General features: G+C 47.6%; 1 protein-coding gene across 1 annotated transcript in view; it reads right to left on the bottom strand.

Annotated features, from left to right (window-relative positions):
- The window catches only part of LOC140425678 (CTD small phosphatase-like protein), a 180105-nt gene that overhangs the window by 37478 nt on the left and 114975 nt on the right, over nt 1-27652 (bottom strand). Inside the window, exons 6-8 of the mRNA XM_072510174.1 lie at nt 27133-27234; nt 11174-11230; nt 1863-1955 (exon numbers count right to left, since the gene is read on the bottom strand). Coding sequence (XP_072366275.1) covers nt 1863-1955; nt 11174-11230; nt 27133-27234 — 252 coding nt within the window. The remainder of the gene's footprint in view (nt 1-1862; nt 1956-11173; nt 11231-27132; nt 27235-27652) is intronic.

The raw sequence follows: 27652 nt of genomic DNA, 5'->3' as shown, positions 1-27652 counted from the left end.
AATCATTCTCAGGCTGGAAAAAAACCCTTCTCCCAAATTCCTACTGGATTATCAGTGACCATCTTATATTTATGCTCCTAGTTCCAGGCCCTCGAACATAAGCTGGTGAGAATGGTACAAGCTAAAGCTCAGGTGTTCCAGTGCACACAAAGAGCAAGTTTCTGCTACGGCCAAAGGGAGAGCATCAGAACCACTTCTCATTATCTACTCTGTCCAGATCCCTCATGATTTTGACTATCGCTGATCAAATCTCCTCTCAAGTCTTCTTTTCTCCAATCTATTCATAGCTGAAGGTCCTCATCGCTGGAACCATTCTCGTGAATAGGTTCTGCAAACTCTCCGATGTCTTCACATCTTTATCAAGTGTAGCACCAGGAGCTGAATGTAATGCAGCCAACCTGGCCAAACTAGCATCATATGCACATTCTGCAGAACCTCCTTGCTCTTGCACTCTATGCTCTTATTAATAAAGTCACATTGAACTTCATCCGCCACCTCTTTGCCCATCCCGCCAACCTGACCACGTGCTCCTGAAGTTCTACGCTGTTCTCCTTATAGTTCACAATGCTTCCAAGTTTCAGATCCAAGTTTCGGATCCAAGTTTCGGATCCAAGATTCGGATCAGTTGGAAATGTACCAAGACCCTGGGAAACTTCACTAGAGACCTTTTTCCAGTCTGAAAAAATCTATTAACCACTACTCACTGTTTCCTGTCACTCAATTTTGTTTCATATTGCTCCTGTCCCTTTTATTCCACTTTGTTCACAAGTCTATTAAGCCGAATCGTGTCAAATGACTTTTGGAAGGTCATGTATATTCATCACATAAAAAAAAAAATTAGTTTTTCCAATTAAGGGGCAATTTAGCATGGCCAACTCACCTACCTTGCACATCTTTGGGTTGTGAGGGTGAGACCCACGCAGACACGGGGAGAATGTGCAAACTCCACACAGACAATGACCCTGGGATGGGATCGAACCTGGGACCTTGGCGTCCTGAGGCAGCAGTGCTAACCATACATCAAAAATATTGCCCTCACCAACCAGCACTCACTGTCACCTTTTCAAAAAAAAACTCTCAGCAAGTTGGTTAAGCATGATGTTCCCTTAATAAATCCATGGTGGCCTTCCTCAATTAATCTGCATTCGTCCGTGTGACTATCTATTTTGCCCTTAATTACTGTTTCTAGAAGCTTCCCTAGCACCGAAGTTAAAATTGATTGGCCTGCAGTTGCTGGGGTTACCTTTTATGAGCAATTCTCCAGTCCTCTGGCACCATAATACCAGAAAGAGTGTGTTGAAGGCAGCTCTGGATCTGTGAACATTTTGAAAGTACAAGCAGGATATGGGAAGAGGGGAATTGGGAAGCACGAATGTTTCTCACATTGCCTGGGATCTGCAGCTACAAACTGCACGAAGCAATTGTGCCTTCCTCTGCACTTCTGTAATTCCAGAGAACTGAACTGTTGGGGGAACTAATTGCATAGCTATGAACAGATGCTTGCTTAAAAAAAAGACATCCACTACTTCTAGTGCAGTCATGGCAACACACAAGGCTCTTGAAAATGCCACATGGGCCAAGTCAAGGACCCAAATAGTCGTATTGCCATGCGTGGGGGTGTGGGGAGGGGAGGAAGAACTTACCTGTGCTATAGCCATCAGACAACAGTGAGAAAAAAAACACACACACAACGAGAATAGAAACAAACAAGTGGAAAAAAAGGTTAAAACAGCAAATGAACGTTGCAATTTCTTTTTACAAAATACATACATATGCTAACAAACCTTTTATTTCACCAGAGACACTGCTTCATACAAATGCAAAGAGACGGTTACAACAGTTCTGTAATGTTGAATGTTTACCTTGGCTAGACTGGCTGTAAAGAGAACACATTCGAAGAGTTGCCCCATCTTTTGCAGAAATAGGTCGACGTGCGGCCTTTTCAATACGTAAACCTGCGAATACAGACAACACTGGAGTTAAGGACGCAACAAACAAATTTGGTCTTTTCCATCTATTGCAAAAGTTTCAGCAAATAATACTAGATGTTCTTCCAAACGTTCTTGCCTACTTGCCTAAATGTCTCTCAAAACAGAGAGCAAGATGAAGCATAAAAAAGCAACGTGAAGATTAAAGCGTTTGACGGATGTCGATAATAAGCTTGAGTTTCAGGCAGAAGAGAGAGAGTTTGGAGGGGTAATGAGAAAGGAAATGAAAGAAGCAAAGAGTATGAGGAGAGATTAGTTGCTAACAGAAAAGCAAATCGAAAAGTCTTCTATAACGTACAAGTTTTACAAACATTTAGAACTTAAATCTTCCAACCCAGGCAACATTCTGGTGAATCTTCTCTGATATACAAGTCTCCCCAGGAGCCTCAAAAGAAACACTGAACCCAGAAAGGCGATTAAAGATTGTGGCACTCTTTCTAATTCAATATACTGCGGTAGACAAAGTGGTAATCATTTACCAAACTTCGGTTCAAAAGCTGCTCATTACAACCTCAGTATGCCCTTCAGTGTTGTACAGCCATATTATTTTTGAAGTGTAGCTACAGCTGTAATGTAGGGAATTTGTACATAACAAGATCTCACAAACAGCAACAAGACAAATACTCTGTTTCAGTGAGATTTATAACTGAGGTACAGAAATTGGAAGAAACTCCCCCACACAGGGTAAACAATCAGCATCAATCCACTTTATAACATTTGGGCATTTCTAGTAAAGTAACAGGAGTGAGTAGTTTTCTCCCGTTTGTAAATAGTTTTTGTTTCTCTCCTTGGAGGGAAAGTAAAATATAACTTCTGAAACATTAATTTACTTCACGTCATTAATTCGGAAGCAGTCCCTCTGTCTTCAGGCGCATTCTGTGTACTGTGACTGCCCCCTAGTGCAAGCAATCAAGAATAGGCCAACCAGAAGCTACACAGCCTATCCTGGATTACTTGAACCAGGTCCCAGTCTGATTATACATCCTTCGATGGGAGACATTGTCCAGTGCCGGTAGGCCCCAAAGTCCTTGGTATCACCAGTGTAATGCTTTAAACCATGCACAGATTCAGTCTTGCACCCCAGACTGATATACACAATATACAAGTGGGCATTGCCTTAAAATTGAAGCTAGGTTATTCTTAGATAGGGCAATATCAGGAAGTCAACCATCACATTGAAGGTAGTGGAAACTTGGAACGCATAGGCTGTTGATGAAATGAAATGAAATGAAAATCGCTTATTGTCACAAGTAGGCTTCAAATGAAGTTACTGTGAAAAGCCCCTAGTCGCCACATTCTGGCGCCTGTTCGGGAGGCTGGTACGGGAGTTGAACCGTGCTGCTGGTCTGCCTTGGTCTGCTTTCAAAGCCAGCGATTTAGCCCTGTGCTAAACCAGCCCCTGAAGAACAGGTCGCGAAGACAGAATTTGAGGATATGGGTCTGCCCAAGGGGGTGGAGGGCAGGAAGCCAACCGAGTATTGGGTGGGTCAATTGAAAATTTCAGAACTGGAACTGATGTATTTGTGTTAAGGGGATTATGGTTCCAGAGCTAAGGAGGGTAAATGAGTTAAGACACACATCAGCCCTGTAGGTAGGGATGAATGGAATAATTATTTTTACTGTGGTACTCAGCATTCTGCATTTTGTTTCCCTTTTTCATTCTTAAAAGATATGGCACACAGACCAAAGATAGGGCAGCACGGTAGCACAGTGGTTAGCACAATTGCTTCACAGCTCCAGGGTCCCAGGTTCGCTTCCGGCTTGGGTCACTGTCTGTGCGGAGTCTGTACGTCCTCCCCGTGTGTGCGTGGGTTTCCTCCGGGTGCTCCGGTTTCCTCCCACAGTCCAAAGATGTGCTGGTTAGGTGGATCGGCCGTGATAAATTGTCCTTCGTGTCCAACATTGCCCTTAGTGTTGGGTGGGGTTACTGGGTTGTGGGGATAGGGTGGAGGTGTTGACCTGGGGTAGGGTGCTCTTTCCAAGAGCCGGTGCAGACTTGATGGGCCGAATGGCCTCCTTCTGCACCGTAAATTCTATGCTCTATGCTATACCAGGGTGATCACTGGCTCAATCCTTAGTCTATACTGAATTGGCTGACCCCATGTGAAGCGGCGGTCAAGAGCTGCTTCTGAGGGGCAAGTGGTCAGCATTCCAAGTTCTGAACTATCTGCTAACATCTGCCGGGAGTTCATGTGTGCGAACATCAGATGAAGAGAGGGCTAAGCTCAGTTACTGATCTCTAGACTCCCAAAGGATGGAGAGCCCTGGAAGAGTGGTCAATCAATGCCTGTGTGTTGAAATCAAAAGCCTCAATAACAACTCTTCTTGGCATCGCATTTCCATGGAAAACCAAATCTCAAGGCCATTAATGAGAAAGGGGGCCGAAAGCATTTGAAGCAAAAAGGAAAGGTGAAGTTTTTGAACGAAGTGACAGGGTAGAGTGATTTGAGGAAGAGGGTTATCAGCACTTGTGACTGAAAGGTGGACCACTGATGGTACTGCGGAGAAAGCTAGCTACAAGCAGCAAACCAAGACTCAGGCAACCAAGTCTAGCACACTTGTTTGGAGATCATCCAGGTCGGAAGATGTGACACAGCAGAGGGCTTTGTAAATTAAGACATTCGTACCTGAATTTAATTACAAGTTAATTGCCATAGTATTAGTGACTTGCTACATTTAAAGAATATCCTTCCATAATCTCGCTCAAAAACTTGTTAGTTTAAATACTCAGATCCTCTTAAGTTTAGAAATAGGAAAAACGTTCTTCCTCTCCATTTCAATAGCAGTCATGTGAATTTAATCCCATCTGCCATTGTTAGTTGATTAACTGCTTTAATAAAGGAGCTGGACATTTTGTTTTAACTCCCAGGAATTCCCCTAGTGAGATGGCTGCAGGAAATTCCACACCAACTTCCCTCAGCTGCCAACATTGTGAACTGGCACAGTATAGAAAACGTCCAGTCAGGAAAAAAACCTTCGTGCATGGGTTGAAATAGATACGTGCCCTCTCGCAGAGTTCATACATCACAGAACAATCTGGTAAGTTCAGAGAAACAAGTCAGAGGGGACTTTATGGAGATGCATATAAAGCTGTAAATACTTGGGACAGGGTAAGATGACACAGGTTGCGAAGGGTACATTTAGGATAAGAATAATCTTTACTGTCACAAGTAGGCTTACATTAACACTGCAATGAAGTTACTGTGAAAATCCCCCTAGTCGCCACATTCCGGCGCCTGTTCGGGTACATTGATGGAGAATTCAGAATGTCCAATTCATCTAACAGCACTTATTTCCTGACTTGTGGGAGGAAACAGGAGCACCCGGAGGAAACCCACGCAGACACAGGGAGAATGTGCAGACTCCACTCAGACAGTGACCCAAGCCGGGAATCGAACCTGGGATCCTGGAGCTGTGAAGCAACAGTGCTAACCACTGTGCTACCGTGCCATCCCGACAGATAGATGTGTTCTTTACACAGCTGGAAGAAAAGATCGTTGAGGCAAAGACATGGAGTTAATTTAAGCAGCAGGTAGATTCTGCAATAGGAAAATAGCAGGATTGACATTGAAGATGTTATGGCTGAAGTGTATTCTCATCCAAACCATCTTATTTCACCTTGACCTCATTTGTTTAAACAAAACCAGGCGAATTTCTTTGCTCAATGTGAAAGACATCAGCGTACGGGTCTGGAACATTTTGTCACATCACATCCCTTTACAAAAAGGATAGCACGGACTGGATCCAAACTGAAGCAACATTGTGTACGGAACATAACATAAACATAGCCTTTTTCACATTTGTATTTATCCAGTGAGATATGATTTCAGAGATATCGTTTTGCTTTTATACCTCAACAGTGATTTGTTTTATGGCTTTAAATTGTGCCAATATTTATGACGTCTATCACAAGTGGAGAACATTCAAATGAATGAGATAAGCAATGCGAATACAAACTTGTGCTTAAAGTGTTTTTGCAAAGCTTTGTGCTGTAAACCATTAGAAACCGAGACCGAGACAGCAGAGGTCTTGATTCCCATTGGTCGGTGCGACAATTAAACCCAAGTGAAATGAAAAAAATGAAATGAAAGTCGCTTATTGTCACAAGTAGGCTTCAAATGAAGTTACCTGTGAAAAGCCCCTAGTCGCCACATTCCGGCACCTGTTCGGGGAGGCTGGAACGGGAATTGAACCGTGCTGCTGGCCTGCAGCAGAGTCTCAGCAGAAAAGCACTGATTTCAGAACCTTCTGCACTATTCTGTCAGACACCTGACCTCCAATTTTTACTTGAGCACATAGCAGTAGAGTCACCAACTTTGCACATGTAGCACAGTCCAGCAAATGTGTTTTGTTGCATTTTTAAAATCAGGTTAAACCTGAACTTTTTTATTCTGCAAAAGGAAAACGATTATTGTAAAATTACTTCAGGCCACACACTACTCCAGTGTATGAATGAAATGTAGAGAAGGTGTACAATATATCTGGTGAGGCGGAGGGGGAAGAGAGAGTGAGAGAGAGATACTTGCCAGAAGCTGCAGGGCCCTGGTCAGGGACAGCTGCCGAGGCCAGTAGAAGAAAATGTGTGTGTATTTAGTTTGTGGGCCAGGAGGACTCCTCTGAGTAGCACAAGGAAAACCTGCTTCCTCGTCCCACAACTCTCATCACTCTCTCCATTCCACCTTACCTTACGCTGGTGTCAGTTCTCTCAGATCCCCAAAATCCTGCTCACAACCTCTTTGTTATTCCCACCACTTTCAGACAGAAATTCCACCGACAGCAAATATCGGAGTCCTCGCCATTACAATGTGCTGGGGCCCCCCACTGTCATGCCCCAGTCCTCGCCATTACAATGTGCTGGGGCCCCCCACTGTCATGCCCCAGTCCTCGCCATTACAATGTGCTGGGGCCCCCCACTGTCATGCCCCAGTCCTCGCCATTACAATGTGCTGGGGCCCCCCACTGTCATGCCCCAGTCCTCGCCATTACAATGTGCTGGGGCCCCCCACTGTCATGCCCCAGTCCTCGCCATTACAATGTGCTGGGGCCCCCCACTGTCATGCCCCAGTCCTCGCCATTACAATGTGCTGGGGCCCCCCCACTGTCATGCCCCAGTCCTCGCCATTACAATGTGCTGGGGCCCCCCACTGTCATGCCCCAGTCCTCGCCATTACAATGTGCTGGGGCCCCCCACTGTCATGCCCCAGACCTCGCCATTACAATGTGCTGGGGCCCGCCACTGTCATGCCGCAGTCCTCGCCATTACAATGTGCTGGGGCCCCCCACTGTCATGCCCCAGTCTTCGCCATTACAATGTGCTGGGGCCCCCCACTGTCATGCCCCAGTCCTCGCCATTACAATGTGCTGGGGCCCCCCACTGTCATGCCCCAGTCTTCGCCATTACAATGTGCTGGGGCCCCCCACTGTCATGCCCCAGTCCTCGCCATTACAATGTGCTGGGGCCCCCCACTGTCATGCCCCAGTCCTCGCCATTACAATGTGCTGGGGCCCCCCACTGTCATGCCCCAGTCCTCGCCATTACAATGTGCTGGGGCCCCACACTGTCATGCCGCAGTCCTCGCCATTACAATGTGCTGGGGCCCCCCACTGTCATGCCGCAGTCCTCGCCATTACAATGTGCTGGGGCCCCCCACTGTCATGCCCCAGTCCTCGCCATTACAATGTGCTGGGGCCCCCCACTGTCATGCCCCAGTCTTCGCCATTACAATGTGCTGGGGCCCCCCACTGTCATGCCCCAGTCCTCGCCATTACAATGTGCTGGGAGCCCCCACTGTCATGCCCCAGTCCTCGCCATTACAATGTGCTGGGGCCCCCCACTGTCATGCCCCAGTCCTCGCCATTACAATGTGCTGGGGCCCCCCACTGTCATGCCCCAGTCTTCGCCATTACAATGTGCTGGGGCCCCCCACTGTCATGCCCCAGTCCTCGCCATTACAATGTGCTGGGGCCCCCCACTGTCATGCCCCAGTCTTCGCCATTACAATGTGCTGGGACCCCCCACTGTCAAGCCCCAGTCCTCGCCATTACAATGTGCTGGGGCCCCCCACTGTCATGCCCCAGTCCTCGCCATTACAATGTGCTGGGGCCCCCCACTGTCATGCCGCAGTCCTCGCCATTACAATGTGCTGGGGCCCCCCACTGTCATGCCCCAGTCTTCGCCATTACAATGTGCTGGGGCCCCCCACTGTCATGCCCCAGTCCTCGCCATTACAATGTGCTGGGACCCCCCACTGTCATGCCCCAGTCCTCGCCATTACAATGTGCTGGGGCCCCCCACTGTCATGCCCCAGTCCTCGCCATTACAATGTGCTGGGGCCCCCCACTGTCATGCCCCAGTCCTCGCCATTACAATGTGCTGGGCCCCCCCACTGTCATGCCGCAGTCCTCGCCATTACAATGTGCTGGGGCCCCCCACTGTCATGCCCCAGTCCTCGCCATTACAATGTGCTGGGGCCCCCCACTGTCATGCCCCAGTCCTCGCCATTACAATGTGCTGGGACCCCCCACTGTCATGCCCCAGTCCTCGCCATTACAATGTGCTGGGGCCCCCCACTGTCATGCCGCAGTCCTCGCCATTACAATGTGCTGGGGCCCCCCACTGTCATGCCCCAGTCTTCGCCATTACAATGTGCTGGGGCCCCCCACTGTCATGCCCCAGTCCTCGCCATTACAATGTGCTGGGGCCCCCCACTGTCATGCCCCAGTCCTCGCCATTACAAGGTGCTGGGGCCCCCCACTGTCATGCCCCAGTCCTCGCCATTACAATGTGCTGGGACCCCCCACTGTCATGCCCCAGTCCTCGCCATTACAATGTGCTGGGGCCCCCCACTGTCATGCCCCAGTCCTCGCCATTACAATGTGCTGGGGCCCCCCACTGTCATGCCCCAGTCCTCGCCATTACAATGTGCTGGGGCCCCCCACTGTCATGCCGCAGTCCTCGCCATTACAATGTGCTGGGCCCCCCACTGTCATGCCCCAGTCCTCGCCATTACAATGTGCTGGGACCCCCCACTGTCATGCCCCAGTCTTCGCCATTACAATGTGCTGGGGCCCCCCACTGTCATGCCCCAGTCTTCGCCATTACAATGTGCTGTGACCCCCCACTGTCATGCCCCAGTCCTCGCCATTACAATGTGCTGGGGCCCCCCACTGTCATGCCCCAGTCCTCGCCATTACAATGTGCTGGGGCCCCCCACTGTCATGCCCCAGTCCTCGCCATTACAATGTGCTGGGGCCCCCCCACTGTCATGCCCCAGTCTTCGCCATTACAATGTGCTGGGGCCCCCCACTGTCATGCCCCAGTCCTCGCCATTACAATGTGCTGGGGCCCCCCACTGTCATGCCCCAGTCCTCGCTATTACAATGTGCTGGGGCCCCCCACTGTCATGCCCCGGTCCTCGCCATTACAATGTGCTGGGGCCCCCCACTGTCATGCCCCAGTCCTCGCCATTACAATGTGCTGGGGCCCCCCACTGTCATGCCCCAGTCCTCGCCATTACAATGTGCTGGGGCCCCCCACTGTCATGCCCCAGTCTTCGCCATTACAATGTGCTGGGGCCCCCCACTGTCATGCCCCAGTCCTCGCCATTACAATGTGCTGGGGCCCCCCACTGTCATGCCCCAGTCCTCGCCATTACAATGTGCTGGGGCCCCCCACTGTCATGCCCCGGTCCTCGCCATTACAATGTGCTGGGGCCCCCCACTGTCATGCCCCAGTCTTCGCCATTACAATGTGCTGGGGCCCCCCACTGTCATGCCCCAGTCCTCGCCATTACAATGTGCTGGGGCCCCCCACTGTCATGCCCCAGTCCTCGCCATTACAATGTGCTGGGGCCCCCCCACTGACATGCCCCAGTCCTCGCCATTACAATGTGCTGGGGCCCCCCACTGTCATGCCCCAGTCCTCGCCATTACAATGTGCTGGGGCCCCCCACTGTCATGCCCCAGTCCTCGCCATTACAATGTGCTGGGGCCCCCCCACTGTCATGCCCCAGTCCTCGCCATTACAATGTGCTGGGGCCCCCCCACTGTCATGCCCCAGTCTTCGCCATTACAATGTGCTGGGGCCCCCCACTGTCATGCCCCAGTCCTCGCCATTACAATGTGCTGGGGCCCCCCCACTGTCAAGCCCCAGCTTAGGTGTAAAAATCAACCCCTCTATCACAACAACCACAATCAACTTCAGAACAAATGATAACTAAATATAAGGTCAAAATTCCAAATAACTTGCTTGAACTGGAAAACCAATTCAACAAAAGCCAAGTCTTTTGGCTGGAGAGATCACGCTATTAGTTTTCTTTGTACTGGCAGTGATAAGTATACATTAACTCCTTTGCCCAGAGTCAATTGTGTACCCTCAGTAATGAATATTATTTGACAATATCATTCAAGCAGCCTGCTAAATTGCACCCCTCTGATTTTATTTGCTCCCCCGCTGGAGGCCATGGCTTCAGCTGCTTCCCAAACTCTGGATTTTCCTCACTAAGCCCCTCCACCTCTATACCTTTCTTCCTTTAAAGGTGTTTCTTAAAACCAACTTCTTTGAGCAAGCTGCTTTATCTAGTTATCTTTTTGTGGGTTAGTATTGATGTTTTACCTGCTAGTGCTTTTGTGAAACTCCATGGGATGTTTTACCATGTCAAAGATGCTATATAAATGCACATTGTTGCTGATCTAAACCCAAATAGTAAGTGTGCTTGCCTGAGTAGTGAACCATGTGCATATTTGGTGAGTTTAATTATGGCCTGATTGTCAGTTATGAAGCAGAGGTGTTATCCCTGGCAGTGGCAGTGAGGGAGAGACCCTTACATGACACCAGCAAATACACTTGTCTGCTATGCAGTGTTCAGCCTCTCAAATACAGCTTGCACAATTCTGCCATTTTCTGAGCAACTGTCTACTGGATGCGAGCCATCTGCATTTTACATTAAACAAATTGCACAAACATGGACCTTCACCTCACTCTTAGCTATTTCATTTCATTTCTGAATCCTTTGTACCCCAACACAGTGGTCACTTGCAACTCTACAAGGCCGCTTCTGCATCATTCAACTAGTGTGAACAGCTTGGTTTTTCAATACAATGCCAGTTTGACCCAACGTGCAACCATCTGAACTTGGGCCCTTTTCTATAATTATGGATGCATCATTTACAGTAGGATTTCTTACCTGGTGAACAGTCCCATCTATTTCAACAGGAACAATGAAATCAGCATTGTTAATAGGCTGTAAATAAACAAAAGGCAGTCATTATACATTATTAAATTTGCAAATTCTAATTATTTCACTGCAAACATGTACAATTTAAGAAGTCTGTTCAGCAGTAAACTCTTTTATCCCGTAGACATAATTATTACATCTGAGAAATTACATGTTTGAGCATCAGCGATTGTTTTCCATGTGGAAATATTAAAACCAGGGATTAAAAAAAAATGTTTTCCACTTGTTCACTGTGCATGTTTGATGCTTGCATTTCATCTGGCAACAGATAAATATCCAAGCTAACGTAAGCCCGTTCCCTCTCAGATCAGGCTGTTACCGTGCACTTCATGGTCCAGTGTGTGATTATGCCCCTGCTTGCTACATGCTCTGACACTGGAGGAGCAGTGAGTGCAAGCAGATGAATGTTCAATGGCAGGAGGATCCTAAGGCTGACCACATCCCTCTTCCCCTACTACCATGTTCAGTGCTGAACAATCAGGAACAAGAGTGCCTCAACCACCCCTTCCAGGCCCAATATTTAGAATGTACAGCTCTGAACAGGTCATTTAGAATCAAAGATACAAAGGAGAAGGTTATTTGGCCTATCCACCCCATGCCAGCTCTCTGCAAAAGCAATCCAGTTAGTCCCATTCCCTTGTCGTTTCCCCCCAGTCTTCTAATTGTTTCTCTTCAATTTCCAATTGGAAGTCCAAATTGGGTCTGCCTCCCTCACTCTCGGGCAGTGAATTCTGATCCTGACCATTCTCAGTAAAAGATTTTTCTTCATATTGCCGTTGATTCTTTTGCCGATCACTTTAGATCTGCGTGCCCTGGTTCTCGGCCCTCCTGCCAATATGAATTTCTCTCCATCTACTCTGTCCAGAACCCCTCCCCTCATGATCTTGAGCACCACTTTAAAAAAAATAAATTTAGAGTACCCAATTAATTTTTTTCCAATTAAGGGGCAATTTAGCGTGGCCAATCCACCTACCCTACACATCTTTGGGTTGTGGGGACGAAACCCACGCAAACACGGGAGGAGAATGTGTAAACCCCACACGGACAGTGACCCAGAGTCGGGATCGAACCTGGAACCTCGGCGCCGTGAGGCAGCAATGCTAACAAGCAGGGCGGCACAGTAGCACAGTGGTTAGCAATATTGCTTCACATCACTCGGGTCCCAGGTTCGATTCCGGCTTGGGTGACTGTCTGTACGAGTCGGCACGTTCTCCCCGTGTCTGTGTGGGTTTCCTCCGGGTGCTCCGGTTTCCTCCCCCAGTCCAAAGAAGTGCGGGTTAGGTGGATTGGCCATGCTAAATTGCCCTTAATGTCCAAAATGGTTAGGTGAGGTTACTGGGATAGGGTGGAGGCATGGACTTAAGTAGGGTGATCTTCCCAAGGACCAGTGCTGACCCGATGGGCCGAATGGCCTCCTCCTGCACTGTATATTCCACGAAATCTATTAAATCTAACCACTGCGTCACCGTGCTGCCCTATCTTGAGCACGTATATCAAGTCTTCTCTTCATGTTCCCGAAGGAGAATAACCCCAGCTTCACCAATCCATCCAGGTAACTGAAGTCTCTTATCCCTGGAACCATTCCCGTAATTTTAATCTGCTTACTTTCTAAAGTTTTACATTGCTCCTAAAGTGTAGTGCCCAGAATCGGACACCATGCCCCAGTTGTGTCCAAACCAGAGTTTTAGAAAGGTCCACCACAACATTTTTCCTTGACCAAACTGATCCATGAGCTCCACCATGAGTCTCCTTCTACCCTATCTCATTCAGCCCGATCAGCATATTCTGCTATTCGTCCCTTCTTAGGTGTTTTATCTAGCTTCTCTTTAAATGCATTATGCTATCTGCCTCAGTTACTCCAACGTAAGTTCCACATTGCAGGCACTCTCTGGTTAAAGCTTTTCCTGAATTCACTATTGGATTTATTATTGGCTACAAAATGGCCTCTCCACAAGTGGAAACATCTTCCTGGGTCTACACTATCAAACCCTTTCAAATTGATAAAGGTCACTCTAGCTTGCTCTTGTCTCAGAGCCGCAGCCTCTTCAATCTTCCCTGATCATTATAACCTCTCAGTTTTGTTATCATCCTTGTAAAAATTCTAATATCCGCTACTACGGAGAAGGATGAGGGGCGACTTGATAGAGGTTTATAAGACGATCAGGGGAATAGATAAGAGTCGACAGTCAGACTTTTTCCCCGGGTGGAACAAACCATTACAAGGGGACATAAATTTAAGGTGAATGGTAGAAGATATAGGGGGGATGTCAGAGGTAGGTTCTTTACCCACAGAGTAGTGGGGGCATGGAAGCTGCAGCGCTGGGCTGAGAGGTGGCAAATGGAGTTTAATGCAGAAAAGTGTGAGGTGATTCATTTTGGAAGGAATAACAGGAAGACTGAGTACTGGGCTAATGGTAAGATTCTTGGCAGTGTGGATGAGCAGAGATCTCGGTGTCCATGTACATAGATCCCTGAAAGTTGCCACCCAGGTTGAGAGGGTTGTTAAGAAGGCGTACGGTGTGTTAGCTTTTATTGGTAGAGGGATTGAGTTTCGGAGCCATGAGGTCATGTTGCAGCAAAACTCTGGTGCGGCCGCATTTGGAGTATTGCGTGCAATTCTGGTCGCCGCATTATAGGAAGGATGTGGAAGCATTGGAAAGGATGCAGAGGAGATTTACCAGAATGTTGCCTGGTATGGAGGGAAGATCTTATGAGGAAAGGCTGAGGGACTTGAGGCTGTTTTTGTTAGAGAGAATAATGTTAACAGGTGACTTAATTGAGGCATACAAGATGATCAGAGGATTGGATAGGGTGGACAGTGAGAGCCTTTTTCCTCGGATGGTGATGTCTAGCACGAGGGGACATAGCCTTAAATTGAGGGGAGATAGATCTAAGACAGGTGTCAGAGGTAGGTTCTTTACTCCGAGAGTAGTAAGGGCGTGGAATGCCCTGCCTGCAACAGTAGTGGACTCGCTAACACTAAGGGCATTCAAATGGTCATTGGATATACATATGGACAATAAGGGAATAGTGTAGATGGGCTTTAGAGTGGTTTCACAAATCGGCACAACATCGAGGGCCGAAGGACCTGTACTGCGCTATAATGTTCTATGTTCTATGTGTATAGAAGTAGTTGAGTCGGAAACATTAGGGACCTTCAAGCGGCTATTGGATAGGTACATGGATTATGGTAGAATGATGGGGTGTAGATTAATTTGTTCTTAATCTAGGACAAAAGTTCGGCACAACATCGTGGGCCGAAGGGCCTATTCTGTGCTGTATTTCCCAATGTTGTATGTACGACTACCACCAACTTCTCAGAACAACTAAGGATGGACAACAAATTAGGAACACACGAACAAGGCCACTCAGGTTACGGAGCCTGCTCCACCATTCAATAAAATCATGGCTAATGTGCATCTTAATTCCATCCGACTGCCTTGGTTACTCACTGGAAGAAGTGTTGTGTACTTGCACAGGTTTATCCGAGTTTAGCCTGGGTTTAGCTCGTCAGCAGGGTTTTACCCCTATAGTATTGCACTGGACAATCAGCCTAGTTCATAAACTCAAATCATAACGGTGTTTGAATGCACATATAGGCTGCCAAGTGAACCAAATAAAACCTGTGATCCAATGGGTCTCCAGGGATGGATTACTCACCATTTTTACTAATTGAGGGTGGGGACGACAGGAAGGAGGAAAGCAGAATCCCGTGTAATGTTTAGTCTTTAAAGGTATAAAGGGGCTCAACAGGGTGAACAGAGAGATGTTTCGACTTGCAGGGGAAGTGCGGCCCTAAAATAAGATCGGCACTAAAAATATCTAGTTAGGAATTCCGAATAAATTATTTTTTTTAAATCCAGTAAAAGACTGGAATGCAAAGCCTATTATTCCATGTGGGAATGGCATAGATACCTTTTGAACGGCGTTCAAAAGGCATCTTGACAAATACATGGATAGGGTGGGTATAGAGGGATACGGCACAAGGAAGTGCTGAGGGTTTTGGCTAAGGGTGGTATCATGACCAGTACAGGCTTGGCAGGCCGAAGAGCCTGTTCCTGGTCTTTGTTCTTTGTAAAGGGAAACTAGTTCATGAGAGACAGGATTAGAAGGGTATTTTGATAGGGTTAGGTTAAGTAGGAGGAGCTTCCCGTGGAGTACAAGCGGCCAGTTGGGTCGAGTGGCAGGTTTCATGCTGTACTCTCTGCTAGAATTTAACTTCACAGTTCTTTTAGTTCATTTTAAAAAGTTCGAACTAGAAATAGAAGTTTGGATCAATTTGGATCAATGTGCAGACTCCGCACAGACAGTGGCCCAAGCCGGAATCGAACCTGGGAGCTGTGAAGCAATTGTGCTATCCACAATGCTACCGTGCTGCCCACTGCTTACGACGGTGTCTGGCCTCAAACTGCTGCTATGACCGAGTAACCAGGTGAGGGCGCCCACACATAAACAGCAGTACGCCGACTCCAGGGCACATTGCTGGGAAACAGCTATTCCTGCAGGATTTTCACATCACAATAGCAGCTCTGAGCTTAAAAGGAAGACTTTGCAGTCAGCCTGCAATAGCCCGAGCTTCTTGTACCATGGAGGCACTTAGTGATTTTCTCATTCATGCAATTCACTCAATATCATGGAAGTTGTTGTTTTGGAATAATTTTTTTAATGCACTCAAATGGCATTTTAAAAAAATGTAAATGAGTGAGAAACAAAGGGTTATAATGCAGGATGCCAACACGAATGAATGAGATACGTAAACAAAGTAGTGATCTTTCTCAAACTGAAAAGCTCTTAAGATTGTAGATGGGAGGGATTACCAGAGGGCAGTTCGGGGCTTCACAGTGTGAGATCCTGGGAACGAAGGACATAAGGGCAGGGGACGATGAACCCAAACTTGAGTTTAGCACAGAGCACACAGGGACGAGGATGTTGGTTGTAGGATGGGGCATGCAGCTAACTAGAAAACAAAGCTCAGAGGAGTGTTAACCTTGGTAGTATTAATAAAATGGAGAGGAGAAAGGCAGCCACTGCTCACAATATGGCAGGGCCATCGCATGCTGGCTGATCCTACTCCTGGTGGTTTGGAGGCATTGCAGTGCAGATTCACCAGATTGGTGTATTGCGAAGAGGAGCAGAGATAAATTATTCAAAATCCTCCTTCTATGAGAGAGCTTTCTTTTGACTCTGTCTGGTGGCGGTGGTGGGGGGGGGGGGGGGGGGGGAAATGTGGGGGGAGAGAGAGAGCGATGGGGGAACAGTTGTTGAAGGGAAAAAGTGTTTGCTACTGACAACATGCTAATGAATTGAAGTAACTTGACAAAAGTTTCTTTCGAAAAGTATGCATCAAAAAAACATATCTACAAAAAATATATAGGTTCCAAACAATTTGCTCTGTCTTTAAATGAGTGATTACTAACAGTTAAGGTATTTTAAAAATTCATTTACGGGATGTGGGGATCGCTGGTTAGGCCGGCATTAATTGCCCATCCCTCATTGCCATTGAGAAGGTGGTGGTGAGCTGCCTTCTTGAACCGCTGCAGTCCACGTGGTGTAGGTGCACCCACTGTGCTGTTAGGCAGGATGTTTCCCCAGTGACATTGAAGGAGCGGTAGCGGTGATATATTTCCAAGTCAGGGTGGTGAGAGGGTGAGAGAATTGGAGGGGAATCTCCAGGTGATGGGGTTCCCAGGTATCTGCTGCTCTTGCCCTTCTTGATGGTAGTGGTCGTGGGTTTGGAAGGTGCTGTCTAAGGAGCCTTGGTGAGTTATTGCAATGCATCTTGTAGATGGTACACACGGCTGCCACTGTTCATCGGTGGTGGAGGGTTTGAATGTTTGTGGAAGGTGAAGCAATCAAGCGGGGCTGCTTTGTCCTGGATGGTGTCGAGCTTCTTGAGTGCTGTTGGAGCTGCTACTCATCCAGGCAAGTGGAGAGTATTCCATTGCACTCCTGATTTAGGGGGCTGGTTTAGCTCAGTGGGCTAGACAGCTGGTTTGTGATGCCAGCAGCGCGGGTTCAATTCCCATACCAGCTGAGAATTCTGAATTCTCCGTGTACCCGAACAAGCACCGGAATGTGACGACTAGGGGCTTTTCACAGTAACTTCATTGCAGTTTTAATGTAAGCCTACTTGTGACACCAATAAAAATTATTATTATTATGACTTGTGCCTTGTAGGTGATCGATAGGCTTTGGGGGGGGTCAGGAGTAAGTTACTCGCCATAGGATTCCTGGTCTTTGACCAGCCCTGTTGCCACAGTATTAATGTGGCTAGTCCAGTTCAGTTTCTGATCAATGGTAACCCCCAGGATGTTGATTGTGGGGGATTCAGCAATGGTAACGCCATTGAATGTCAAGGGATGATGGTTTGATCCTCTCTTGTAGATGGTCATTGCCTTGCACTTGTGTGGTGCGAATGTAACTTGCCATTTGCAGGCCAAGCCTGGATATTGTCCAGGTCTTGCTGCATTTGGACATGGTCTGCTTCATTATGTGAGGAGTCGCGATGGGTGCTGAACATTATCATCTGCGAACATCCCCACTTCTGACCTTATGATGGAAGGTCATTGATGAAGCAGCTGAAGATGGTTGGGCCTCGGACATTACCCCGAGTACTGCCTCCAGATTCCATTCATTGCACAAAAATGTCAGGTTGAGTTAGTGAATTCTGCACAACTTAATGGAATTGAGAAATTCTTGCGATGTAGTGAACTATCTCTCTCATTAAGCTTGTAACTCATTTCATTAAGTAGCAGCATCAACTCGGTGTTAATGCACTCAGTCCAAGAATTCTCTATTACCGTGGCACCTTATAGAAACTAAATGGGAAAGGAGGAAATCTAATGGCCAAGGTAAAAATGACGCAGAAAGGTGTCTTGTGATAGTGGTATCACATGGTATGCTGCTATTCACTGTCAGGTGAGGAGTATCACTGCAGGACCATCCCATGCTGGCTGATCCTACTCCTGGTGGTTTGGAGGCATTGCAGTGCAGATTCACCAGATTGGTGTATTGCGAAGAGGAGCAGAGATAAATTATTCAAAGTCCTCATTTGACGGTGACGGCCCGGGCTGGCAGTGGCACCGATACTGCTGAGCGGGACTTTGCCCTGGCAGTGCTGTGTGCATCCGGATGATGGCCGCCATTGGGAATGTTGTTCTGGATGACGGTCCCGGTTCTGTGTCCAGGTCTTTGGGCAGCACGGAAGCACAAGTGATTAGCACTGTGGCTTCACAGCGCCAGGGTCCCAGATTCGATTCCCTGCTAAGTCACTGTCTGTGCGGAGTCTGCACGTTCTGCACGTGTCTGCGTGGGTTTCCTCCGGGTGCTCCGGTTTCCTCCCACAGTCCAAAGACGTGCAGGTTAGGTGGATTGACCATGATAAATTGCCCTTAGTGACCAAAAAAGATTACAAGGGGTTATTGGGTTACGGGGGTAGGGTGGAAGTGAGGGTTTAAGTGGATTGGTGCAGACTCGATGGGCCGAATGGCCTCCTTCTGCACTGTATGTTCTATGTCTTTAGAGCTCACTTTGAAGATCTGCGAGGTATCCTTCAGAGAACGTAGAAGGGCATGAGAGTTCTTGCATTTGGAAAAGCACATTCCTTGGTAAGGGCCCATCTTTGAGATGTAGAGATCCTGCTGCATGGTATGCTGATGGGTTCGGGAGGTGGGGACTAAGCAAGGTGTTTCAACGAGCCCGGTCCTTGGCAAGAAATTGGAGGAGTTCCCAGTTGAGCTTGAAAATTGGCTGCCATGCTTTAGTAATCTCGATTTGGAGGCTAGGTGGAGCAGGTTCGATGGAGTACAGAGAGACCTGGAGTCGTCGCCCCTCCTCCCACCCCCAGCCGGGGTCTATGGCTGTGGGTTGCTTGGGCTCTGGAGCAGCAGCATTGAAGCGCTTCGTTCGTTGGACTACTGAGGAGTGCTCATTGACCCTGCCTTGCTGTTGGCTTTCTCAAGCAACACCGATAATGCCATTAACCTGCAATTCTTCTGTAATCCTGAACATCATTCCCTTGTGATTATCTTGATTATTGTTGTCTTTTCTCCTACCAAGGCCGTATGAGATGTGAGCACGAGGACGAGTATCGTCAGTTATCCTGTTCTAGCAAAGATCATATTGAGTCGATTATGTGAAATGTGTCTTGTGCAGTTTTACTCCTATTTGTCAGTATGTATTATAATCTTTGTGGTTATGGGAGGGAAGTGCTTTTTTTACACGCCTAATCTCGTTTATAGTGAAGATGAGTGGAGCCAGGGCGGGGTGGATTGTGGGGGAGGAATTGGATGATCGGGTTAGTTAGTCCTCACTGAAATTGAGGATAGCCGCCCACTAAGAGCTAACCGAATTGGGTTTTTATTTGGGGTTTTTGTTATTTTGAATGCAAGAATCCATGTCTATCTCCGTCGATGGTATGGGCAGATTATGCACGCTGGTTTCCTTCCCACTTTTGCTGGAGGGCGGTGTCCGTAGGAAATGAGTGGTGGCGCACGCCAAATGGTTGGGTTAATCCTCAATTGATTTGTTGAACTTGGGTGTTTTTTCCTTCTCTCTTCACCTGGATGAGCCGTGTGGTCAGTGGGGGAGGTGTACTGCCCTGGGTGTGGCTGAGGTGGCGCAGGACCGGCTGGGGTATAAGCTTTGGCGTGTGCTGGACATCCTGGGGGAGCTGATTTTTGTGTCAGAGTGTGCTGGGCTGGGCTAGGCCCGGTGTTGTGCTTGGCATCTTGTTGTCCCCTGGAGCTTGGAATGACCCTTCTCGAAGGCACTTATCAGAGACATTGAGTGGGGACTTCTATGCACAGGGGGCTGGGGTTGAGCTGAGTTCTGCATTTCGGTTGATGTCCTGATGCTCCCCTTGTGGTCGAGGTGCTTCTTATTTGATTGATCAGTTTTTATTTTTATTTTTCATCAACGATGGTGGGCATGCGCCAGGGGGATACAGACCCATGGCTGGGTCCTGACCCTTTGTTATCCTAGGATCCTTTCCAGGTAGTTCTCCGTCCCTTTTGTTGGGAGGCATTGATGGCCCTGATCATAATCAGACTGTATGGCTGCTGGTCCTCTCTGAATAATTGTATGGAATAATGTTGGTTCTGTCCTGGGTCTGAGGCTGTGGTTACGTTGTGCTGTGTGGTATTTATGCAACATCCCATTAGAACTGGGGTCCTCGCAAATTATTATTTTTTTTTTTGTGGGTGGTGATAATGACTCTGTGATGGCTCCTGCAGGGGAAGAGCTGGGTCTGGTACCTGAGGAGAGGAGGTGGCGGTGTGTGAGTGCTGCCTCTGCTGGAGTGGAGGGAGATATATTATGGTGTGCACCTGAACATGGCACAAAAAAGGTATCCTGAACTCTCGTGGCAATTATAAGCAATGACACGTGGGAAGGTGTGCATCATTTTACCATGTTTTCAAAGCTTTATTCTCTTTCTCCCTTCTGCTTTGGTGGGGCTTTTAGAGGTATTAAGCGATGTCTAATGATTGTACTGACCCAGTTGTATTGCTGCTCTCCTGTTCCCCGCTGCATTCATGTATCGCCACATTCCAGCACCTGTTCGGGGAGGCCAGTACAGGAATTGGACCCGCGCTGCTGCCTTGTTCTGCATTACAAGTCAGCTGTTTAGCCCACTGTGCTAAACCAGCCCCTATAACGCAAATCTCAGTCATGGTGACAAAACTAATTTTTTTGTTGCAAAAATCTATCTGGCTCTGGGAGGGAAACCTAACCGAAACTCTCCTTCATACCTTTGTGTCCTTTAGACGTGACTATTCCAACATGTTTCTTTTCTTGCTGGTCTCCCACATTTATAAGTGCGAGGTGGTAGGAAAAATTTGAATGCGGATTACAGGGTCAATGGCAGGGTTCTGAGGAATGTGGAGGAACGGCGAGATCTTGGGGTTCATGTCCACAGATCTCTGGGGGTTGCCACTCAGGTGGATAGAGCCGTGAAGAAGGCCTATAGTGTGTTACCGTTTATTAATGGGGGGCTTGAGTTTAAGAGCCGTGGGGTTATGCTGCAACTGTACATGACCCTGGTAGGACCACATTTGGAGTATTGTGTGCAGTTTTGGTCGCCTCGCTATAGGAAGGATGTGGGGGCGTTGGAGGGGGTGCAGGGAGATTTGCCAGGATGCTGCCTGGTTTGGAGGACAGGTCTTATGAGGAAAGGTTGAGGGAACTAGGGCTTTTCTCTTTGGAGCGGAGGAGGATGGGGGGCGACTTAATAGAGGTTTATAAGATGAAGAAGGGGTTGGATAGAGTGGACGTTCAGAGACTATTTCCTCAGGTGGATGTAGCTGTTACAAGGGGGCATAACTATAAGGTTCAGGGTGGGAGATATGGGAGGGATGGCCGAGGTAGGTTCTTTACTCCGAGAGTGGTTAGGGTGTGGAATGGAGTGCCTGCTGTGATAGTGGAGTCGAACACTTTAGGAACTTTCAAGTGGTTATTGGATAGGCACATGGAGCACACCAGAATGACAGGGAGTGGGATAGCTTGATCTTGGTTTCGGACAATGCTCGGCACAACTTCGAGGGCCAAATGGCCTGTTCTGTGCTGTACTGTTCTATGTTCTATGTATGTTGAGCGGTTACATTTTCTTGTGGTGCTGAACCATTCCTGTGGTTTTGTTCCGTTGTTAAAATGTAAAACCTCAATAAATACAACTTTTTTTTAAAAAACAGTGACGTACCACAGGGATCTGTGCTGGGTCCCCTATTATTCGTCATTCATATATACGGCATAGATGACTATGTGGGAGGTAGGATCAATAAGTTTGTGGATCACACAAAGATTGGCCAGGTGGTTAACAGTGAAGTTAAGTGTCTTAGGCTACAAGAAGATACAGGCGGGATGTTCAAATGGGCAGAAAGTAGGTGTAATTTAACCCTGAAAAATGCGAGGTGATACACTTTGGAAGGAGTAATTTGACAAGGAAGAATTCCTTGTGACACTGGGAAGTTCTGAGGAACAAAAGGACCTTGGCCTGTTTGTTCATAGATCTCTGAAGGCGGAAGAGCATGTTAATTGGGTGGTGAAAAGGGCAGATGGGACATTTGCCTTTACCAATCGGGGCATAGATTACAAAAACAGGGAGGTCATGTTGGAGTTGTACAGAACTTGTGCAGTTCTGGTCAGCACATTATAGACAGGATGTGATTTCACTGGAGGAGGTGCAGAAGAGATTCACCAGGATGTTGCCTGGGATGGCACATATACGTTATGCAGAATGGTTGGATATGTTGGGTTGTTTTCGCTGGAGTAGAGAAGACTGTGGTGCGACCTGATCGAGGTGTACAAGAGGTGTACAGGGTGGGTAGGGAGCAGCTGTCCCCCTTCATTGAAGGGTCTGTCATGAGTGGAAAGAAGTTCAAGGTGAGGGGCAGGAGGTTAAGGGGGAATGTGAGGGAAAAATCTTTTTACCCAGAGGGCAGTGATGGTCTGGAATGCGCTGCCTGGGAGGGTGGCAGAGGCGGATTGCCTCACATCCTTTAGAAGTACCTGGATGAACACTTGCCAAGACAGAACATGCAAGGCTATGGGCCAAGTGCTGGCAAGTGGGATTAGGTAGACAGGTCAGGTGTTTTTCATGTGTTAGTGCAGACTCGATGGGCTGAAGGGCCTTTTCCGCACTCTGAGATTCTGTGAAGGGCTGATTTAGGTGTTTAAGATGATCATTTGATCGGGCACATAAATATAAAATATTTCCTCTGGTAGGGGTGTCTTGAGCAAGGTCTTACACAATGTAAATACATAGACATGGGCGGGATTCTCCCAGCCCGGGGCGGAGAATCCCCGCAACCGGGCCACGCCACCCCCGACACCGGCACGTGATTCTCCGCGGAGCGGAAAATCGCCGCCACTGGCGCCGGTCGCTGTACCCGGCCGGGTCGCCGATTCTCGGCCTGTCCGGGGCGGGGGGGGGGGGGGGGGGGGGGCCTCCGGCCTCTTGCTCCCCGGGCCTATTTTCATCCGCGCCAGCCCCTGAACTCCCGCGCCATGTTGCGGGAGGCCACTCTGCATGCCCAGGTTTGCACCGACGCCACTGCGCATGCGCGGAACCCGCGGCACACAGTTCGCGCCGGGATGGGAGGCTGGAGCGGCGTGAACTGCTTCAGCGCTGTGCTGGCCCCCTCCTGTAGGGGCCAGAATCGGTACTCCCAGCGGCCTGTTTACGCCGTCACCGATGGCGTGGACACTCTGCCGCCGAATGGGAGAATCCCGCCCATGGACATTGGGTGAAGCATACGGAGTGTAGTGCTACACAGTAGAGAAGACGCGTGTAGATCAGTTCGGTCCATAAGTGGGCCATTCAGGAGACTGGTAACAGCGGGGAAGAAGCTGTTTTTGAGTCTGTTAGTGCGTGTTCTCAGACTTTTGCATCTTCTGCCTGACGGAAGAGGTTGGAAGAAAGAATACCCCAGGTTTGGGGGGGGTCTTTGATTACGCTGCCCTCTTTCCCAAGTCAGTGCGAGGTGTAGACAGAGTCAATGGATGGGAGGCGGGTTCACATGATGGACCGGGCTGTGTTTATGACTGTAGTTTTCTATGGTCTTGGGCCGAGCAGTTGCCATACCAGGCTGTGATACAGCCAGACAGGATGCTTTCTATGGTGCATCTGTAAAAACTGGTAAGTCAATGTGGGCATGCTGAATTTCCTTAGTTTCCTTCGGAAATATAGGCGCTATTGTGCTTTCTTGGTCATAGCGTCGACGAGGGTCAACCAGGACAGATTGTTGGGGATGTGTGCACCTAGAAATTTGAAGTTGTCAACCATTTCCACCTAAGATGCAGGCAGGGGTGTGTACGACACACTTTGTTTCCTGAAGTCGATGACCAGCTCTTTAGTTTTGCTGACATGGAGGGAGAGATTACTGTCGTTGCACCACTCCACTAGGTTCTCTATCTCCCTCCTGTACGCTGACCCATGATCCAACCTAACTGGTGAACAGGCCAACAAGCGGAATAACATTCTCCTGCTCCTAAGTGTCAGCCACTGGGCTCCATGTTAAGTGATGAATGGTAGAATCAATGCTCAAGCCTCAAAGGTAGTTGGTATTTGCAGGAGCGGATGGTTTAGGAGGTAAAAATGTGGATGTGGCTTCTGCAGAGACTCATTAATTACCTGAACACCACTCATTTCAAGTTTCTAAAGCTGTATGGTCTTCAGCACGGTGTCATTTCCAAAACAGCATGTCAGAGACTGATAACACGCATGCATAGATGCATTTAAGAGGAGGCTAAATAAATGCATGAGGGAGAAAGGAATAGAAGTATGTAAGATAGGGGAGATGGAGAGGGTGGGAAAGGGGAGAGCAAAAACATTGGCAGACTAGATGGGCCAAGGGGCCTGTTTTTATACTGCAAAAGTTATGCATCAAACTGAAGTGACAAGAGGAGATTTAAGTGCAAGTGGGAAACTTAGTCGAGGGGTTTAATATCATGCAACAAATGAAAGGAACTCATCAAGGCTGTACATCAAGCTGTCAGCGTGGCTCAGTGGTTCTTGCCTCTGAATCAGAATATTACAGGTTCAATTCCACGCCTGAGATTTGAGCACAAAATCTGGCACACCCACTGCAGTACAGAGGGTGAGACATTAAGCCAAGGCTCCATCTGCCCTTCACGTGGATGTACAATATCCCATGGCAGTACTGCGAGGAAGAGGTAGGTTGCGCTCCCTGGCATCTTGCTCCCTCATTCAACATCACTAAAAGACAGACAATCTGGTCATATCAGTGGAGCTTGGGGTGTGCAATTGGTTGTCATATTTCCTACATTACAACAGTGACTACACTTCAAAACTACTTCAATGACTGTGAAGCACTTTGGGACATCCTGGAGGTCATAAAAGGCACTATAGAAATGCAAGTCTTTAGGGCAGCATGGTGGCGCAGTGGTTAGCACTGTTGCCTCACGGCACCGAGGTCCCAGGTTCGATCCTGGCTCTGGGTCACTTGTGCACATTCTCCCCGTGTTTGCGTGGGTTTCGCCCCCACACCCCGAAGATGTGCAGGGTCGGTGGATTGGCCGCGCTAAATTGCCCCTCACTGGGAAAAAATGAATTGGGTACTCTAAATTTATATTAAAAAAAAGAAATGCAAGTCTTTCCTTTTTCTTTCTACTCCACAGCAAGCCTTGTACTGCAACTGGCCTCAGCATTTCCCAGTCAGTCATAACTGCTCCCCAGTAATGTGCCCTGGCTGGTTTAAGAGATGTGAGATTGAGGGACGGCCTCAAGTTCCACTGTGAGGGTGGGACCATCTGCTGACACTTGGTTTTACCTGAAGAATGGACACTTTGATATCACCCCCAATCCCTCCCACATCTCCGCTACTGATTTAGAGGCATAACCCATAAAACCTATACTACACCATGGGTCACTGCTTGGAGGAGAGATGGGGTGTGAATAGGGAACAAATATAGTCACATGGTAACAACATATCATTAATTAGGTCAAAACACAAACTGGCCATCTGCACCTATGCTTTCAGATGACCTGGTGTTGTAGTTACTGACCAATGTCAGGTCGTAAGGTTTAGTTTCATTCATTATCCAAGGATTTAAGTTTACCGATGCCTAGGTTTAGTATTTCTCCCAACAAAATGACTTCTTCACTAATTATAACGTTTGCGGTGAAAGTACACAGTTCCATATTAGAAATAACAAGGGAGGGAAACATCACCACTGAAAGCAAGTGAGATGAGCGGGCAGACTGCAATATCTTTACTCTCTGGAAAGATGCTCATTAGCGACGTCACCTATTTCCTGCCTAGATAGCAAGGACTTAAAAGGCTCATCACACATGTGATGAGATTGGGTATCGTTCTACATTTAAACTCACTCATCAGACAATAAGTGTGTCTGAACAGCTGCCCAGAAATCCAGGCAAGCACATGCCATTATTTTGTGAGCAGGGGCATATTTTATTTCAGTTTCTTGATGGTAGTCAACTGACATTTCATGAGCTGCTTTGATGCAGGACAAAGAGAGTTGAATGAAATCCTCTCTTTATGTGCAGGAGAGGCTGCTTCACTTTCTGGTAATTTCCTTTTACATTTGTCAATTCAGAGAAGGCTCAGTCCTGGGGAACGGAAATGCTCGAAGTTGAACAAATGGTGTCAGTGTCAAGCACTTCCCAGTCACATCTAGAAAGACCAGACACAAAAGTTAAAGGCCCTTTACTATTGTACCATCAATGCGCAGCCTTGGTTGAGGATTCCCCACTCTCCATTTCCTTCGCAAGCCATCCCGGTGGCCTCTCTTGGATTTGAAATTTTTGTACTATACTGCACATTCCAATCCAATGGGATCTGTGCTGGGAATGTCCAAACCAATGCAGTACCTACCCAGGCAGCCAGACAGCACTTTCATACCACTGCTGTGTTGGAGCTGGATTTGAAAGCAGGTCAAAAGACATTGCAAACGTCAGTTTGAGGCGCCGGGATGAAGTTATTCCCACAACCTTCACTTTCCTCCAATTGTATAGCACAGGAGGCCATTCAGCCCATCCTACCTGTGCCAGCTCTTTGAAAGAGTAATTCAATTAGTCCCACCCCCTCCAGCTCTTTCCCTATAGACCTGGGGATTTGTCCCTTTCAGGTTTACATCCAAATTCCTTCCATTTTGCTTCCTCACACAAGAACACACTGAAGTTACCGGAATAAGATCCTGGCCATTTTGAACAGGCTAAGAGTTTGAAACTATAAATGAAGCATGCGGAAATACATTTGGCAATCGCTATCTTTACAGTGACCCGCTTTTAAATTACTTCTCATGCACATCCGCTGGCCCCACCCCCGGCAAGACTTAAGATTGGCAATATGAAAATTGTATTCTTTAACTTAACAAAAATTACACAAGTTAAAGAGGAACACAAAGAATGAACAAAGAACTTCCAGTACCTTAAAGGAACTATGTACTAAGGTTTCATCTAAGTCGATGACTACACATTTCTTTCCAACATCAGATAATCTCACCTCCGGTAAGAGGTATTTGGCCAGAGGCTAAAGGAGAAAGGAAAACAAAGGGCAAACAAAAAACAAACAAAAAAAAAAAACAGGATTGAAATTACAGGACATATATTGCCAAAACACTTTAGAACAAGTTGCAATGCTGCAGAATCAGATATCTGAACTGTCCAGATAGGCTGCAGAATACATTATTTTGCATTTAAACATACATAAGGCACATCAGCGGTCACCCTATTGGTTCAATGGTTCACTCTTTGCAATGCTCATGGAACCTGGAGCCAGATTTCGGGAAATATCTCCTCAATAAACTGAGACGAGCTACAGAGAACATATTTACTTAGAATGTAGTGCTCAACTTTTTTTATTGACATTAAGTTAGAATGATATTCTAGTTGTTACTGTTCCTTCCCCAATTCCATTTTCCTTAGGTCCCAATTCCAGGTGCAGAGAA

Source organism: Scyliorhinus torazame, chromosome 6, assembly GCF_047496885.1.
Source record: "Scyliorhinus torazame isolate Kashiwa2021f chromosome 6, sScyTor2.1, whole genome shotgun sequence".
Lineage (NCBI taxonomy): Eukaryota > Metazoa > Chordata > Chondrichthyes > Carcharhiniformes > Scyliorhinidae > Scyliorhinus > Scyliorhinus torazame.
The sequence above is the reverse complement of the archived record's forward strand: the minus strand, read 5'-3'. Positions and strand labels throughout refer to the sequence as shown.